The sequence below is a fragment of the Rhamphochromis sp. 'chilingali' genome (assembly GCF_963969265.1).
Source record: "Rhamphochromis sp. 'chilingali' genome assembly, chromosome: 3".
NCBI classification, from domain to species: domain Eukaryota; kingdom Metazoa; phylum Chordata; class Actinopteri; order Cichliformes; family Cichlidae; genus Rhamphochromis; species Rhamphochromis sp. 'chilingali'.
Window position 1 is genome coordinate 27,851,589 of NC_137931.1, and position 19,226 is coordinate 27,870,814.

Below are 19,226 nucleotides of genomic sequence, written 5' to 3' on the forward strand. Positions count from 1 at the left end.
CAAAACGCTGCATTTTCCTTGAGCGAAAACGCCGTCTCAGTGTGGACGGGAGGCCAAGGAGAAAACGATGCGTTTTCAAACAAAAATGCATTAGTGTGGACGTAGCCAGAGAGACAGACAGTCGTTTGCATTTACATTCACGGCTATGGCACCAATTAACCTAACCCCACTAATTGCACGTCTTCGGACTACCTAGAACTACTCACGATCCTGCTACTACTGCTATTAATACTACCACAAGCATGGACTTTATGACTTCTATTACTAGATTTCTACTGAATTTACAAGCATTTTACGCCAAGGCCTCCTTTAACAATTAAGATACTTGTAATAAATGTGGGCTGTTTGTAGCTGTGGAGGAAAGACTAAGTGAATTAGAGACCTAGTTCCCCACCCTCGAAAGTCCTGTATGTGGTCAATATCCATTAGTCTCTGTAAGCAAAGGTACCTTAGTTAACATTAGTTCAGAGTAGAATGTCCTGAGCATCCAGGAACTCAGGCTGGCTGGATGAGGATATGGGTGCAGTGTAGTCCTAAATAGAAGCCTCTGTGCTGGCACACTACCAGTCTGTTCACGTTTCAAAGAGCTTTTTCCCAGTTGGTGAAACATCTACGAGGAAGAAACAAACTCTGGTTATTGGCGACTCAATTTTGAGAAAATGGAAAGCAAGACAATACATCAGCTATTGTCCATTGTCTTCCAGGGACCAGAGCAGCTGACATTAAATAAATTCTGAAACTGCTGGCTAAAGATAAACATAGATTTAGTAAAAGAAAATAATTCACCAGTAATGACACCTGTCTACATCAATCAGAGGCCAGTAAAAAAAAATGTCAGCAAACAAAATTACAAAGAAAGAATTTTTATTGAAGTATCCTCAACTGAATCAAAGACAAAAGAAACAGTTAAATGTGGATTCTTCAACAGTTACGTTTCACTCTTCAAAGCCTCTTAGTACATGCTTTAATAACTGACCAAGATATGGCTTAATTTTATCTTACAAAACCTGGTTACTGACTAAAACGGGTCCTATCTATTTTTTAAAGATAGCTGCTAATTTTTCCAATATTCCTGTTTCTTCAGGAATGTGATCTATTGAAAGCAGCAGTGGTGAGGCAGGTTTATGTTTCAGTGTGTGATTACATAAATAAGATCTCTCATTTTTAAAATAAGTACACATTAGCCTCTCATTTGGCTTCTTTAATAAATTGAACTGACGGAGAGAGTTTTGCAGGCACATGAAGGGGTTTACTCATCTGTGTTAATTACAGGAACATAGTACTGTGACTATTTTCTCAGTACTGTGCACACAAACAAAACAAAGCAAATTTGACAGACAGATGTCACTGAGTGCACCTCTCTCTGCACACAGTAAAAATTAAACAAAATTAAGAGCCAGAACACATTATCTTACCATCTGTCCAATAAATGCCTGAAAGTGATTTAACTGAATGGACTGGTCTTAAATTTGTTTTGTTACCAGCAGGGGTGATTCTAGGATTAGAGCTTTGGGGGTGCTGAGCACCCAGAGAGCTGCCCAGCCAGGCAAACTTTGCACGTCACGATGAGACTTCTTCCCTGTCTCTGTCAGTCCCTGCATCCTTAAATGTTTACAAAATATTAATTTAAAAAAACTATAAAAATGGAGGCAACTTTGCCTGTAGTAGAATATATAAAATGTATGAAAAAATCTTTACTGCAGATAATAATTTTGCTAATTTAATAATAATAATTTTGTGTTGTAAGATTTATGACTTTCATGCTTTCATAGTGGTACTTAGGAGAGCTTGACATTTTTATCAGGTGGTACACACTGTAAAAAGTTTGAGAAACACTGATAAGTGTATGTGTGCTTTTGGAAAACATTTAAAGCTGCAGTACAGAATCTTTGAAACAAGCTTAAAACATTTGTAGAATATAAACAGAGCATCTGCTCCTCTTTACAGCTCCTCACTCCACCAGGGCTGTTTGGCACTTTCTGATAGTGTGCAAATGTGATGTACGTACTGCGGCAGTCATACAGACAACTGGACGGTACAAAAGTTGGCCGACCTATTACTGGCTGAGGTTTCAGTAGAGTTGTGGCTGAACCACATAAAAATATATTATTAATTTTAATCTCCGCAATCAATGATAATGTTTTGTTGGAATGTTGTTAAAGAGGGTCAAAAATGCTTCAACCCAGTTTGTTTTGCAGATTCTGTATAGCAGCTTTAATATAGGGAGAACACAACTTCCAGATTGTGTGAAATCAGTTTTTTCTCTTTGTCAGTTTAACAGTTTCTGTTCTGCCTGTCACTGTTCCCTGTCTGTTTTCTTACCTGGATCTTCCTGACATTGTACTTTCTCCTCACGTTCCCTCTTTCCTCTCTCCCTCTTTGGACTGACAATCATACACAAATAGATTGTATTCAATTAGATGAAAAATTACATTAATATGAAAAAAAAATACTACTAAGATCACTAATGATAGTCCTCTCTCAGTGTACTTTCAACCAAAAGGCAAATAACCAAACCGCATAAACATCTAATAAAAGATATAAATATTGAAACACTGATCCAACATTATTCTTGATTCACGGATCATTTGATTTTACACTTTTACCTGAATGTGGCTCCTTTTTTTGAAAAAACTTCCTTATATCCCTTATAAACATGGCTGTCTCGCTGTACACACACACACACACACACACACACACACACAACAGGAGTTATAAGGTTAATGGACTACTTGCACTAACACTTCCGCGTTCTATGTAGTCCTGCTCCAGTGCTTCCGGTGCGGTTAAACCATGGCGACGTTCTACACTCGATGCCTACAAGAGCTCCCAAAATTGAACATCACCGATGTTCATCGGATTTGCAGAGTGACGACTACCCCCGCCAGCAAATTAGATAAAGGATTTAAGTTATATGCTGCATCTTATATACACAACTACGAAGGTAAGAAAACGTAAATTAACCGACAAAGAAACGCTAGCTAACGTCAAATGCAAACACTACGTTACTCCGCTATGTCCTTCATTTGATGTCAGTTCTCTACATTACATGTTTTCTTAAACGGTGTTTTATGTCGTCCTAAACTATAGTTGAGGTTTTCTTAACTAATGTCACTTTTGTTGTTAGACACTGTTATATTAGCGTTAGGTAGTTGGCTAGGGTTGCCAACTCCCTGAAAAATAAATAAGGGACACCTCGTGGCCAGGGCCGGTGTTCCAGATCTACTGGCGTTTAGATCAACTGGCGTTGGTCGAACAGATGTGTGGCAGTCTTGCGTTTCAGGAGCTGCTACCGACAAACCAGCAAAAAAACGCCAAATGTGTCATCTGTGACACTTGTGAGGTTGTCTCAAACACACTCCGTCAGTCTTGATGCTGTTGAACAACAAAATGCTTAAAAATGTGGCGAGTTTACCTGGTGATATCCTCATGCGCGACGCGATCGCGAAAACAGCAAACAAGTAACACCACGCCGTTGTTGTTCACAGGACAGCAAGAGTAAACGATCGGGAGACTCTTGTCGTCGTTATCGTTCCCCTCGCACGGTTTATTTCTCCGAATTCAGCGTTTTTGCTTCACAACTACAGCGTGCTGTTTACTTTGTGCACTAACATGGAGTCGAGTCAACCAGCGCCACCTCTGGCCAAGTGCCACAGCCTACAGCCAGATCAACCTGTGACACATCTGCACCACGTTTGAATTCGTGTCATGCACATTTGTACCTTTCAATTGTGTCTGTTTGTGCGTCATGCAAATAAACCTTTGAAATGAATGAAATGATATCATATATTCCTTATTGGCCTACATTTGTACAAAATTCCAAATTATATACACAAAGTCATAGAAATCACCACTCCAATTGGTCATCATGATTTTGATATTCTCTTTTTCCATAACAATGAAATACGCCTTGGACAAATATGACACATCAATATTTCATTAGTGTTGTCACATCACATCCTGTAAGCATCGTCTGTCTGTGTCTTTTCCCTGAAAATGAATATTTCCAGCCAATATAGACAATTCATCAACATGGCTGGAGTTATATACAGTCTGTATAAGTGTGGTTAATCTAATGAAGATTTGTAAGGAGACGGCAGTTACTGTGAATTCACAGCAGTTACACAGTGATTAGTAATAAACAGCCAGTGAGAGTGAGTGGATATGACTGTTCCCACCACTAACACATGACCATAGCCCACTACTAGATTAACTTGTGACACATCTGCACCTGCTGCTATGATCACATTGAGTAGAGGCTGAGTGGCTGCACTTACCCCTGGTACATCCAAATCTACCCACAAACATGTTGAAAGATGCAATGCCAGCAATGTGGATTGTCAACACTAAAAACAATCAGTAAGCACAGACAACAGGGATCATTTGTTTCTGTTTATTTAGCACCCACAACATTTGTAGTCGCCTTCTGCACAGGGGAAGTCCACACACACTGTGTGGTACCACTTTCCACAGAAGGTGCAATCTGCAAGATTGAATGAGATTGTCAGAGTCATTGTCTGACTGTTTATTACTAATCACTGTGTAACTGCTGTACATTCACAGTAACTGCCATCTCCTTATAAATGTTTATTAGATTGACCACACTTATGCAGACTGTATATCACAACCAACTCTAACATGTTTGTTTGCAGAGGGCAGACACAGACAGACTACGCTAACGACATGTGATGTTACAACACTGGTGAAATATTAGTGTGTTCACGACATTTTTCGTATGGGCAAAAGTATTGATATCAGGATGGTGATTCTTATGTGTATGTCATTTGGCATTTTGTACAAATGTAGGCTGATAATAAATACATGATATCATTTCATTCATTTCAAAGGTTTATTTGCATGACGCACAAACAGACACAATTGAAAGGTACAAATGTGCATGACACGAATTCAAACGTGGTGCAGATGTGTGTCACCAGTTGATCTGGCTGTAGGCTGTGGCACTTGGCCAGAGGTGGCGCTGGTTGACTCGACTCCATGTTAGTGCACAAAGTAAACTGCACGCTGTAGTTGTGAAGCAAAAACGCTGAATTCGGAGAAATAAACCGTGCGAGGGGAACGATAACGACGACAAGAGTCTCCCGATCGTTTACTCTTGCTGTCCTGTGAACAACAACGGCGTGGTGTTACTTGTTTGCTGTTTTCGCGATCGCGTCGCGCATGAGGATATCACCAGGTAAACTCGCCACATTTTTAAACATTTTGTTGTTCAACAGCATCAAGACTGACGGAGTGTGTTTGAGACAACCTCACAAGTGTCACAGGTGACACATTTGGCGTTTTTTTTTTTGCTGGTTTGTCGGTAGGAGCTCCTGAAACGCAAGACTGCCACACATCTGTTCGACCAATGCCAGTTGATCTAAACGCCAGTAGATCTGGAACACCGGGCGACCCAGTTGTCTTCACCCTTCCCAGTGTGGTGAATTTTCTAGCTCTTTTTTTGTGTGTGAAATTATTTTTTTTTAACCCTTTGACTTGAATTTGATTTAAGTAGATGTGTATTCTTTGTGATATGAACACATGTGAAACAAATGATCATTTAGCCATTTATTTTTAGCTCAAAATGACAACATTAACACAGTAAAACAGGTCTCTTTCTTAAACAGAAGCCTGTCATGCTTAACTTTTGAGAATATAAGTAAATCTTTCTTTAAAAGAACTCTGTCCTGCTTAACTTAAAATAATAGAAAACAATAGAAAGAAAAACATTCTTGTAACAGTGCACATTTAGTGCATTTAGTACAATCGGCTTCAGTTGAAATATTATTTCAGCTTTTCTAATGCTAATCAGCTGCTCCTGTTTGTAAACCCGCTTGTTCCCATGATTACGCATCTTAACTCATCATCATTATTCATCTATGTATTACTTTTATGTATTAGTCATCTATTTGTTGTAATCATCTATCCTTGCAGTTGTTTATTACACAAAATAAATTATATTATCACACTTCTGGCCACATAGCGCTGATATTCACTGCACATGCCCATATTAACTTTTTCCAGCCAGGTGTTTTCCTTTTCCCATTCTTCCCTTTCTCTGAGGGGAACAAACATTGCTGCTCTAATGCTGGGCTCACACTGTGCGGTTTTAGGCCCATTTTGAGCCGATTTTTGACCGATTTTGGCCTTCATCGTGCATCGTGTAGTATATGTGGGGTAACGAGAAGTGATTAACACCTCACGACCAGCTCCCGATCATCAATCGCTCGTGAGGGTCTCACCACAGCCGCTCACACTGCTCGCGCGCAAACACGTAAACGTTGGTGTAAAAGATGGAGCAGCACGGCTGTGCAGCGTGTGATCTGGACACAAGCGATGGAGGCACAACTTGTAGAACTTTGGAAAGCTCATCCGAGCCTTTTCGATGTGGCATCACAAAATTATCACGACCACAACAACCGTGAAAATAGTTGGATCTACACTGCTGCTCAATCACAGCTGCCTGATCATGTTTTTCATTAGCAATTTAGCAAAGTTGATGGTGGTGGTGTGCGTGTCTGTGTGAGTGAAAGACAGAGAGAGAGAGCGCGACAGATTTTCTGTTATAACCTTCGTGTTATGGAGGCACAGTGTGAGCACTCAGGTCGCATCAGAGCATCGGGCGGTATAGTGTGAGACCCTGCATCGTGACCTACCAACTTCTAACCCCTGCGAGTCAATCGTGCAGTTTGAGCAGGAGCTGAATAACGTGACTGAAAAAATCGCACAGTGTTTGCCCAGCTTTAGGTGTACTGTCGTCCGAGACTTGCACCGCCGTGTCGGCGTTTGTTTCCCTGTTGGCCATGCTTCTTGTTGTGGTCATCTGTTGTCTTCCGGTATTTTCTCCGTAAGCGACCTTTCCTCGACCAATGAGATGAGCGGTAATCTGAATTGTCATACTCGAATTGTCATAAGTGTGCTGTCAGCTCATTGGTCACAAAGCAGGAGAGGGGCTGGGAATTATGTTTTCAAACAAAGTGTTAATTCCATTAAAAGTTATAGACTACTTTTGATTCTCACTGTATTACAGGACAAAGTGCGTCCCTTATTAGCTCAATACGGGACGTGTACTTTTGTTTCGAAATACGGGACGATTCCGTATTTTAAGGGACGGTTGGCAACCCTATAGTTGGCTAACTATGGAGGTAGTTAACTACCTAATGCTACTCTTGCTAAGTGTAAAATATATATGTTTAAGACATGCTGAAATGAGTAATACAGAAATAATGCTAATGGTACTTGTATCTTTATTCAGTGTCCAATAAAGACAGGTTGTCAGGGGAGGTCGGTGTGAGAGCCCTGTGCTACAGGTCGATGAGGAAGAGTGAGGCACCACACGGACTAAGTGTAGGCAGGAAGCTGTGTAAAGTTGTTAATCCCCGTTCTGTGGGGTTCAGTTCATTTAAGCATTAGTTAAGTTCATTCCTAAAGGCCCATCAACTTGAATGTTTTCCTTGTCTCCCTGCTTTATCACTCCTAATTTGACTAGTCAGATAGTTAAATCAACGTGTGTTTGGGTGATCAGAAACATTTGACAACAAGTTAATACTGCAAATATACACAATCTAAGTTATTACAGTTATCAAGCATGGTTAAGTTGTTTTAATAGGGAGAGAAGGAAACACTAAGCATTCAGGAGGGTACGTAACCATAACACTGAACTATGTTCCTGTTCAGCTCTTCCATGAAGATGTTACATTTTTAATTTTCGTTCTTTCTTCTTAGATTAAGCTTCTGGATTCATCGCCGGTGATACTGACACATAGCCAGTGCTCGTGTGTGGCAGGCGCTGTTATGTGCAATCACACAGTGGCACTGCTCTTCCAAACAGCACACTACTCACAACTCAGAGTGCCGGTTGTCCCCCCTGTGCATAGCTGCACGGAATCTGAACAGCAATGGCACAAGCCACGGACAGTGGTAATTTAAATGAGGTTAAAGTTTTTGAATTAGTCCATGTTTACATATGAACAGCAACACCATCCATAGTAAATGTGTCTTCTGTTAGGGTGTGAAGCCAGGACCCATCAACTCCATGATCTTCACTAAGCCAGTACCAAATAGGATGGCCCAGACTGGAGTACGGTAATTACATTTGTAAAATTTGGTTTCACGTGTTACAAATGTATGTTGCTATTTTTTTCATACATACATGTGTCAGAATAGGTATTAATTTACATACAACATTACACTTTCTGAAGACGGCTAACTCAGTCATGTACATCCCAGTCTCTAACTTATGCACCACTGTTTTACACCTTTTAGTTTTTAGTTTAGTTGTTGTTCAGTATAATAACCTTCTTCCTTACATTATTGTCATTGATGTTTTCTTTAGGAGTGGCTTCTACAGAGGCATGGTGGGTCCGTTACCAGATCCCTGCTTGTTCAGAATAACGGAGGCATATGCAAAATTTAATATTGAGGACAGGCCACTTGTGACCACAATGAACATGAGACCTGACAAGCCCCTTGTGGAAAGTGGCTTTGGGCTGGTGCAGGAGGGCAGTGTTCTGTCATATCAGCAGCCGGTTTTGACAACCCGGTACATCACACTACACCGCGATGCACCACCAACACCGCACTTGCCTCTGGAGGGGTATGACATCTTGCCATCAGATTGTGTGTTTGTGTGCTCAGAAGAAGAGCTTCTGCATCTGAAAAGCTTGTCTGTAACTCTGGAAATGGCTCACAAAATAGAGGAAGCTACACGTGAGCAAAGCTCTTCGTCTGAGTGGCATCAGCTCCGCAGGCCCAGAGTGACTGCCTCTAGGTTTCGGGAGGTGTGTCACGTCAGAGGCCAGAGCTCGGCCGAGTCACTAGCAGAGCGTATATTGAAGGGAACAAGGCAGACAGCAGACATGAGGAGAGGAACTGAGATGGAGCCTGCAATAGCAGCAGAGTATAGTAGGCTAATGAATGTTAACTACTCACCCTGTGGTCTGGTCATTCACCCCATTGCCCCCTGGCTTGCTGCATCTCCTGATGGTGTTGTTTTTGACCCCAATGAATACCCCCAGTTTGGCTTCGTCGAATTCAAATGTCCCAATGTACAAAACTTTATTGACTGCAAATATGTGCAGATGGAATGTGGTACCCCTAAACTAAAAAAGAGCCACGCATATTACTGGCAAGTGCAAGGACAACTGCTCATCAGTGGGATGCAGTGGTGTGACTTTGTTGTGTGGGCACAAGAGGACTACCTAGTGCAAAGAATATACATGGATATAGATGTGCACAATGCAATCAGAGAAAAGGCAGACTATTTCTTTTTTTACATATATATGCCAAGATACCTGTGTTTGAAAAAATGAACAGTGAAAACATAGCAAAAAGAAAAACAGATCCTTCAGGCTGGCTGGAACAAAATAACTGATGTTTTATTTTCAATATATTTCATGAATTCTTTTGTTGTTACATGTTACTTTTATGTGACATCAATAAACTGTTATTTAAGCAATGGCATCAATTTAATTTTTAAAAACACATTAAAACGTTGAATTTGTGCAGAACTTATTTACATGGTAAGTATTTAAAACTCCATGCCTAGCATACTGATATACATTTAGACAATAACTGAACTGTAGAAAATGACAAATGGTATTTTTGATGTTACAAAAGTTCAATGTCACTTATGGTTTTAAAACGATTTAGTGATTTACTTTATAATTTTGATAAATAGTTTTGTTGAATCTGAATAGTAATAATAGTAGTATAATTAAACAGTATTATTAACATTAATAGCAATAGCGGTACTATTTGGAAACGGAAATACGTCACATGCCCTAGTGCAAGTAGTCTATTGGCATTCAGTCAGTTAGCTAGTTAGTATCCATTTCTAACAGGGCAGTGGTAACAACAGTAGGCTACGTTTTAGATTTTAAATAGGCTGTATAAATTTCAATGGGAGCAACAGGACAATGAAATGTTGCTGAATTTACTACAGAACAGGACGGATTGTAGGGTAGCAAACATTGTCAGAAAACAAGTTTTTAACACAGCAGGTTACCTGGGTGGGTGTAATGTTTTTCAGCTAAAAAGAAACATGGTCTGACTCCTACCAACTATATAAAGAGTAACTGAAGGTTAAATGCAGCTAATATGTCCTGTTTTAAGCCAGGCACTTACACCTCCGCTCTGCTGCGTCTCAGCCACCATCGCTCTGGCAGCAACGGTGCTAGAGCCAGAGTAGGGGAGAGGCGAGCTGAAGCTAACCATTGTTTTAACCGTTGTTAAAATGTTATGTCTCAAACAAGTACAGTTTTTTTTTTTTTTTTTTGCTTTTTATATTTTTAGTAGTGTGTCACACAAACAGCAAATATTGTCAAAAAAAAGTCAAAAAAGTAAGAAATCTTTGGGGGTGCTTTGATTCATTCAAAAATGGGCTAAAATCGCCCCTGGTTACCAATATTAAATTCAGATATTCTAGTCAGGATTTGGTCGATATCTGATCTAAATGTTAGATTAATGCATTCTCAGTTAAGAGTCTCAACTTTTCCACAAGGCGTGGTTGTGCTGTAAAGCTATAGCTTCCCACTCAGACCCAGACTTCCTGTAATGCATCATACAATCAGCATTTACAGAAGAAAAGACAATTATGACAGAGTCAAGTATGTCTTAGTCTGCGTGTTCCATTCCCTGCTCTCTGTTCCAGGCATTCCAGCTTTCATGTACTTAGTTTTCCTGGTTCGAGTTTTATGTTAGTTTCCCCCCTGGTTATTTCCTTCATTTGGCTTATGTTTTTGTTTTTAGCCACAATAAACGCTCGCATTTCCTTAAAGTTCAGTTCCACCTTTTTTTTCTTCTGCTTTTGGGTCCGCACACCACAACTCCCATGTGATCTGTTATTGCAGATCGTGACAGGAAAGAGACGTAAAACTTTAATGAGAAAGGAAAGCAAGAAGATCAGCAAAATAAGGGAACTGTTCCACTTGAAACACAGATTTCTTTGCAGTGCCATGCATAGTGAAGTAGCATGATGGAATCACCCATTGAAGTATCTGAGATGAAACATTCACTGTGCATTACCTTTAAATAACTACTTCCTGTTGTCTTACCAGTTAGTGTTTCAGGCTGTTTCTTTTTTTTCCAGCTTTAGGAAATATCCTGACCTGTTCACCTCAAGGATAAATTCACATATTTCAATGTAGAAACAGCTCTGAACTGTTTCAGCAACATTTCTGCTCATGACCAACAATTTTGACACCTTTAAAATGTGTTTTAAAAACTTCAAACATATCAGCTTTGTTATTAAGCTCACTGAAAACAAGAATCACATAAAAATGAGTTTGGGGTTATTTAAAATAGAGAGAAAAAAATATATACACATTCCAAGACTTTTCTATTTTTTCAAAATGGATATACAGTAAATAAATCAAATTATTTGACATTTTTGATTCATGTTTTATCATGTGTGTTAGTGCCGCTATTGTTTTCTTTCTACAACTATACATTTTATTTGCTTTTCATTGATGAAAAACTGAACTACAGACAAGAATCAGAAAACAAATGGTAAATGGCCTGTATTTATATATAGCGCTTTACTAGTCCCTAAGGACCCCAAAGCGCTTTACACATCCAGTCATCCACCCATTCACACACACATTCACACACTGGTGATGGCAAGCTACATTGTAGCCACAGCCACCCTGCGCCCCAGGGATAACGTTCATTAAATAAAAATAAATAAATAGATAAATCAGCAGGATATTTCAAAGAACTCACCAGCTTTGCCCTCAGTGCTGATTGCTGAGTGGAGAATTGTTATCTGAGTGAGTTAGAAAGAGCAGCAGGACACAGCCTCACACAGCAGATTCAACAGGGCTGTAACAGTTTCTCTGGTTTGTCTCTGGTTTACACTGTTAGGCAGCAGGAAAAAAAACCCAGCATGCACCACAAGGAAGTACATGTTATTCTAGGACGTCAGCCTTTTTGTCACTTATCATTTCTGTGCTGTTTTTACGTATATTTGTATATTCTTGTATTCAAGCTAGCTTCTCCTTTTCTTTCTCTAAATGATATTGTGGTGGCAGATTTCTTTTCTCATATATTAATCACATATATATAATTATATCACATTAGTTACAGTAATATCACTTTCTCACTTTACCATAGTAAGAGCAGTCCTGTCACTAGTTTACATGCATGTGGAAAGTTAACACAGTGAGGTCATTGTAATGGGAGACATTAAACAGATAGTGAGACTCTTTCTGCTTATCAGGGATGTAAATCCTTAGGTGAAGGCTAAGCAGAAAACAAGGTCATAATTCTCTCTGTGAGGGAGGAGGTATAGCCCCCCCGTGAGAGGGGCCAACATGTAAGAGTTTGTGAAATGTTCTTTGTCTGTGTTGTAAAGGCGGTGTCCACAATTCAGAAATGGTCCTGGTGTTTCACTGCGATGTTCTCTCCACATTGCAATGTGTTTGTTTCACAAAGGTACATATCAGAGACAGAGAAAGATCTTACTGTAAGAGAAGGAATGTGTTTCTATTCATTACACAATATATGTTCACAAAGATTAATTAATAAGTGAGAGAAAACTAAGGAAGAAATATAGAGAAAAAGATAAAGTGATAACTAGACAGAGAAGTGTATAGAACAGAGAGGGAGAGGGATAGTCTGGATTAATATGCGGGTAAATCACTTTAATCTGGGTTGTGTCACCTTTAATCTGCAGAGGGAGAACTCACAGCCTACAGACCCAATTACATCCCATCTTTGTATTATCCAAATCCAAATCCAATTTATTTATATAACGCATTTAAAAACAAAAGGTTTGCCCAAAGTGCTGTACAGAAACAAAGGGTAAAACACAAGATAAAACCACTGACACTCACATAAAACATAATAAAACACATAAAAAACATATCAACTCACCCCAGTCTGAACGCTATCGAAAAAAGGTGTGTTTTCAAAAGCGTTTTAAAATCAGGAAACGAAGATGCCTGTCTAATATTTAAAGGGAGCATATTCCAAAGTTTTGGGGCCATAATTGAAAAGGCTTGTTCTCCTCTACGTTTGAGCCTTGATTTTGGGACAACCAACAGCAGCTGGTCAGCTGATCTGAGGGTCTGTGAAGGAATATAAGGCTGAAGTAACTCGGAAAGGTATGGGGGAGCAAGACCATTAAGGCATTTATAGACCAGTGTTAAGACTTTGAAATTAATTCTGTGATAAACAGGAAGCCAATGAAAAGAGGACAAGATAGGTGAGATATGTTCATGCCTGTGGATACCAGTTAACCCTTTACAGCCGATCGGAGCGGGCACGCTCTGTTTTGCGTAACTATTTTTAAATCCCGGTAGCTCTGCAACCAAGTAAGCTAGCGCAATAATTTTTTTTGCATATGAAACTGGAGGAGTTGTACTTACATCTTATGCCATCAGCTTGTCCTAGGTCACAGTTTCCTTCCACATATAGCTTTGCAAAAACTGCATAAAAATCACTTGCAGCAACAAAAACATGATATTCCAGAAACACGCTTCGCCGATCCATCAGCTGTTTGTAACACTTCCTACGTCCATCAGCGCGAACTATCACATGACCGCATGACCTGCCCGAAACCGGAAGTGACGTCATTTTGCGGAAATGTAGTTTTTTACGATCGGGGCCTTATGAGCTTGTGTTTTACTTGTTATGTGTTTTAAAAAGTTATGTTTGACTTTATGACTTTCTGTGTCGTTTCTGGGATGCTTAAGACTCATATTGCACTGCTGGAAATAGTTTATTTTGATGCATATGCTGTTATTTTGCAAATTTGCACTATAATATTTATTTTCGTTTTTCCTGCAGTATATAAAAATTGGTGTATTTCAAAAATAAAACTATGAAGACACTCAAAATAAATTTCCTGTGGTGGGAAACTAGTTTGTGCAACTTTTTTGTATTTACAGTTTTGAGGGATAAGCCTCTTAAATTTCTCTAACTAGAAATATATGTTAAAAAAACAAAAACGATTTTCAATTTTTTTGTAGTTTATTGCACTTTTTTGCAATTTATGTAATTACTATGCACCTAATGCAGACATATTATTAAAGTTTGGGCTATAATGGTTGTATTGATGTATAGCAACTTGAAATGCTCCCAAAAATGGCTCCACAGCATGTAAAAATATAATATAAGCTCTGGCGAACTTGGTTCTATGGTAGGTCTTAAAGGGTTAAGAGGCGGGCAGCAGCATTTTGAACGAGTTGAAGACGAACAAGAGATCCTTGGCCGACTCCAACATAAAGTGCATTACAGTAGTCAAGCCGTGTTGAAATAAAGGCATGTATTACCTTCTCCATGTCACGTCTTGACAAAACTGGCTTCAGCTTTGCTATTTACCTCAGCTGGAAAAAGCTTTTTTGCAACACCAAACTAATATGTTTGTTCAATTTAAAGTCTGAGTCCATAATGACTCCCAAGTTTGTCACATGCTACTTGATATAAGAACTAGCCAGCGGGTTCATTAAAAATTATTAGGTCTAAATACAATCACCTCCGTTTTACTCTCATTGAAACTCAAAAAGTTCAGAGCCATCCAAGCTTTGACATCTTCAAGGCAGTTCAAAAGGATTTGGATGGAGCCTGGGCAATTTGGTGCTAAAGGCAAATAAATTTGGCAGTCGTCTGCCTAGCAGTGAAAGGATATTTCGTGTTTTCTAAAAATAGGGAGGAGGTATAATGAAAAAAGAAGAGGGCCAAGGATTGAGCCCTGGTGCACCCAACAAGAAAGGGGGGGCTGAGGTGGACTAAAAACTTTCAACTTTAACACTAAACATTCTGCCACTCAAATATGAGCGAAGCCAATCCAGTGCTGCCAACCAGGTGTTCCAAATGAGAGATGAGAATATTTTGGTCAACAGTATCAAACGCTGCAGTAAGATCTAAAAGCACAAGGATCACGGAACTTCCACAATCAGTAGCTAAAAAGATATCGTTAAAAACACGTAAAAGTGCTGTTTCAGTGGAGTGTAAATGTTTAAAACCAGACTGAAAACGTTCCATGATGTCATTAGCATCTAAAAACGTATTCAGTTGGGTAAAAACTATTTTTTCCAATAACTTTGAAAGGAATGGAAGTCTTGAAATAGGTCTAAAATTTGAGCAAACTAAAGGGTCAAGGCCAGGTTTTTTTTTAAATAAAGAGCTTACAATTGCATGTTTAAAACCAAAACTGGTATTTATAATAGCAAGGACTGAGGTTCCAATTGAAGGGAAAACCTCTTTAAAGAGCCATGCAGGGATCACATTCATGGGAGAACCAGAAGGTTTAATTTGTCTAACCATCTCGTTAAGAAGTGTAATTGAGATGGGTTCAAACTGCTATAAGGCAGCTGAACAGGGACTAAACGTGGATGGGTCATATGTAGGAGGTACTATTGCTGACCTGATGGACTCAACCTTGTTTACAAAAAAAGAAAGAAACTGATTACATCTATTAGCAGAGCCTTCCAGGATGGCAGACTGGGGCACATTTAAAATAGAACTAATGGTCTTATAAAGTGCACGGGGATTATGACAATTTGATGCAATGACCTGAGAAAAATGGCTGTTTTTCTCATTTTTCACTGTATTTTGATAGCATTTCCAACAGTCCTTTAACATTTCAAAAGAAACCTGCAATTTGTCCTTCTTCCACTCTCGCTCTGCTCTCCTGCATTGACGTCTGACCACTCGGGTGGATTCATTTAACCAGGGCTGGGGAATACGTTTAGTGCACCTGGTTTTTCATGGGGCCATAATGTTTAGGGTCTCAGTACAGGTTTCTTGGAACTGCAAAAGCAGCTCATCCAGACTAAGTCCTAAAGTAATTTCAAGGTCAATAAAAGGATTTTTTTCTATAAAAGTTGAGGAGAAGAGAGCACCCAGCTTGCGCCTGGGTGGAGCGCAAGCTTTAAACTCATGCACAAGAGAAATGTCAAATAAAACAGGTTTTGATTAGAAAACACGGAATCCCCAATTTCCAAATTAAAAACAGATAAACCACATAATAACACCAGGTCAAGAGTGTGCCCCTGCTGGTGTGTAGGGCCTTGTACAGACTTTACAAAGTTAAAAGACTGAATAAGATTTAAAAACTCCTGAGCAAGCAGTCCATCAGAGCCACAGACATGAATATTAAAATCACCAACTATTAAAATCCGATCATATTTAGGCACAATGTCAGCCAAGAAAAATGAAAAGTCATTTAAAAAGTCCTTGTTAAACTTCGGTGGTCGGTAGATTACTGCACACACAACCGGTTGAAAATGGACCGGGCATTTATTAAAGCCATCCTCGTTGGAGCTGCAGTCTGGGTAGAAGTTGTGTATGAAGCCCAAGTTAATGGGAGCAAATTCACAAAGTTTATTCCACGACGTCCAAGACGTGAAAACCACCGGCGAGCAGGCTCACGTCCACCCGAGCCTACGACAGGTACCAGACAAGGGGCAACAGGATCCAGGAGACGCCTTGAGATACGATGGAACAGACTACACCCTGGGGCGCCTCTGTCAGTGCGCCCCAGGGCAGCTGTGGCTACAATGTAGCTTGCCATCACCAGTGTGTGAATGTGTGTGTGAATGGGTGGATGACTGGATATGTAAAGCGCTTTGGGGTCCTTAGGGACTAGTAAAGCGCTATATAAATACAGGCCATTTACCATAATCCACTGGAGCAGTCACTAGAGAAAAAGTAAGGCAAGCTTTAAGCTTCACTAGCCGACCGGCACGTTTACCGCGGCGTCTGCGACTATGCATCGGAGCAGGAGGAAGCGCTCCGCGTAGCAGGTAAGCAGGAACATCAGCCAGGGGTGGTGGATACCCTGTTGTTTGTCCTTGCTGATTAGTCAGAAAATATTGAAGATCCAAAAGTTTTTGGCATTCATATACCAGTCACAAGTTGATTTGGGTGGCGCAAATTGTAAAAAACAAAACAAACAAAAACAAAATTGACAGAGATAGACGGCAAGCCACACACACCGGCACCATCTTCTTCAGCAAGTGTGAGCCCTATTAGAGATTTTACAGATATATTTCCAAAAGTTGATTTTGTTCATCTGGACGTAGCGTTTTCAGTGGGAGAAATGTTTCCTCACTCATCCAAGTGACTTCTTCAGTCTCAGCTGACTGCAGGTTTCCCCAATCTTATAAACAGTACATTTGCACAATGGCTGAAACTAGCACTACTGATCATCATCCACTGGAGCATAAACTGGGTGTCATCAGGACGCTACAACACAGAGCGAACACCATCCCCACAGACACAGCGGCCAGGGAAGCAGAAGAACATCCCATCAAGAAGGCCCTGAGTAAATGTGATTATCCCAGCTGGACTTTTGTCAAAGCTGAGAGGTTAAAGAAAGCTCCAGCCGATCCAGGAGAGAAGGAAAACCGCTGCCTAAGTGAAAACCTGTAGTGATCCCGTATGTGTCAGGAGTATCGGAACAGTTGAGACGCATTTTTTCTAAACACCGGGGTCAAGGAGGCCATTTACGTGAAAAGGGCAAGACCCTCTCTGAATCAAAGAGGGGGCCTAAGGGTGCAACTTTTGCCATCTTACAGTGCTGTGATTGGAGCCATTCCCCAACTCTCTGTGAATGCTACTCATGGCCATTGATCAGTGGGCTTTGGTCAGTGGGCATGTAAATTTGCATAATTATGATGAAGGAACTGACCTCCCAGCCCATTGTTCCTTCAGTGGGCTGGTTTCAGTTATTATTACTCAAATGTACTAAGGTTGGGGTAACCTGCATCAGCTGAGACTGAAGAAGTCACTTGGATGAGTGAGGAAACCAGCGATGTGAACACGCTACGTCCAGATGAACAGAATCAACTTTTGGAGATTTACTTACCTGGATGATTGAGCATGCATCAAGATCAAGTTTGATGACGACACTGTTGTTGTGGGCCTGATCTCCGACAACATCGAGACTGCCTACCTGGGGGAGATTAGGAACCTGGAGAACTGGTGCCAGGAGAATAACCTTCTCCTAAACGTCAGCAAGACTAAGGAGCTGATCGTGGACTTCACTACAAAGCAGGCAAGGAATTACAAGCCCCTCGTCATCAGTGGCACGCCAGTGGAGAGAGGGGACAGTTTCTGATACCTGGGTGTCCACATCACTCAGGACCGGTCATGGTCCTGTCACATCAACACCGTGGTTAAGAAAGCGTCTCTTCTTCCTCAGAAGACTTAGAGACTTCCATCTGCCACTGAAGGTGCTCAAGAACTTTTACTCCTGCACCATCGAGAGCATCCTGACGGGAAACATCTGCACATGGTTTAGGAACAGCACCAAGCAGGACAGATGAGATCTGCAAAGAGTGGTGCGCTCGGCCGAACGCATTCAATCAGAGCTCCCTGACCTGCTGTCCATCTACACCAAGCTGTGCAAGACCAAAGCTAGGAAGATTGTGATGGACCTCTCCCATCCCAACAATGGACTCTTCTCACTGTTGAGGTCTGGGAAGCGCTTCCGCTCTGTTAAGGCCAAAACAGAGAGAATGAAGAGGAGCTTCTTCCCCCAGGCTATTCGGGCCCGGAACCAGGTGTAGGACTGGACTCTCCCACACACATCACATCACCATAAGACTGGACTCTCACACACATCACATCACCACACACACTCTGGTTTTTCTTCATGCACACTTCCTGTAATTTATAATCTATTTCTGCTATTTGCACATTTTTACTCTAAATTTCTAAGTTAAATCTGTTACAAGATTACAGCTACAAGCATATCACCTCATGTCATACTGTGTATGGTTGTGTGTGTGAAAAATTGGAATTTGAAAAATGTACAGGTATATTGTTTGTACCTAGGCCAGCCCACTATCAGAACATTCTTGTTATTACTAATGTCACATCTTTTGCATGCACTATTCTCACCATGAACAGTAAAGACAGAACAAAAAAAAAAAAAAAGAATCACACACTAGCCCGTAATTTACCTTCTTTATCAAACAGTCTAATTACTACGGTGGCCCCTAGAGACAAAGCACGTACAAACTCCAAAACACTTGCAAACTCCAAAACACATGCAAATTCCAAAACACATGCAAACTCAAAAACACTTGCAAACTAAAAAACACATGCAAACTCCAAAACACTTGCAAAATCCAAAACACGTACAAACTCCAAAACACTTGCAAAATCCAAAACACGTACAAACTCCAAAACACTTGCAAAATCCAAAACACGTAAAAACTCCAAAACACTTGCAAACTAAAAAACACATGCAAACTCCAAAACACGTACAAACTCCAAAA

General features: G+C 40.4%; 2 protein-coding genes across 8 annotated transcripts in view; one reads left to right on the forward strand and one right to left on the reverse strand.

Annotated features, from left to right (window-relative positions):
• LOC308394161 (uncharacterized protein) overlaps window positions 1-19,226 on the reverse strand; it is a 133,252-nt gene that overhangs the window by 24,251 nt on the left and 89,775 nt on the right. For 3 of the 7 annotated variants that reach the window (XR_013971126.1, XM_080878343.1, XM_080878342.1), the window contains exon 1: window positions 3,416-4,909. Coding sequence is in view for 4 of the 7 variants with exons in the window: in XM_080878342.1 (XP_080734468.1) it covers window positions 3,416-3,431 (16 nt within the window). In the remaining 3 variants the exon portion in view is untranslated. Of the gene's footprint in view, window positions 1-448; window positions 611-2,322; window positions 2,385-3,415; window positions 4,910-19,226 lie in introns of those variants that run through there. The other 4 variants (XR_013971127.1, XM_080878339.1, XM_080878341.1 and 1 more) reach the window with 3 other exon arrangements.
• On the forward strand, window positions 2,475-9,675 carry LOC308394157 (uncharacterized protein). Its single transcript, XM_080878334.1, has 4 exons — window positions 2,475-2,944; window positions 7,723-7,917; window positions 8,006-8,082; window positions 8,333-9,675. The coding sequence occupies exons 1-4, from the start codon at window positions 2,915-2,917 to the stop codon at window positions 9,306-9,308; spliced, it is 1,278 nt and encodes a 425-aa protein (XP_080734460.1). The 5' UTR covers window positions 2,475-2,914; the 3' UTR covers window positions 9,309-9,675.

What these genes read in the sequence shown, in the direction of transcription:
- LOC308394157 (XM_080878334.1), top strand. Translation starts at nt 2,915, where the DNA reads ATGCTGCATCTTATATACACAACTACGAAG. An exon ending in TTATATACACAACTACGAAG is followed by an intron (nt 2,945 to 7,722) that starts GTAAGAAAACGT and finishes CTTTCTTCTTAG; the next exon opens with ATTAAGCTTCTGGATTCATC. An exon ending in GGCACAAGCCACGGACAGTG is followed by an intron (nt 7,918 to 8,005) that starts GTAATTTAAATG and finishes GTCTTCTGTTAG; the next exon opens with GGTGTGAAGCCAGGACCCAT.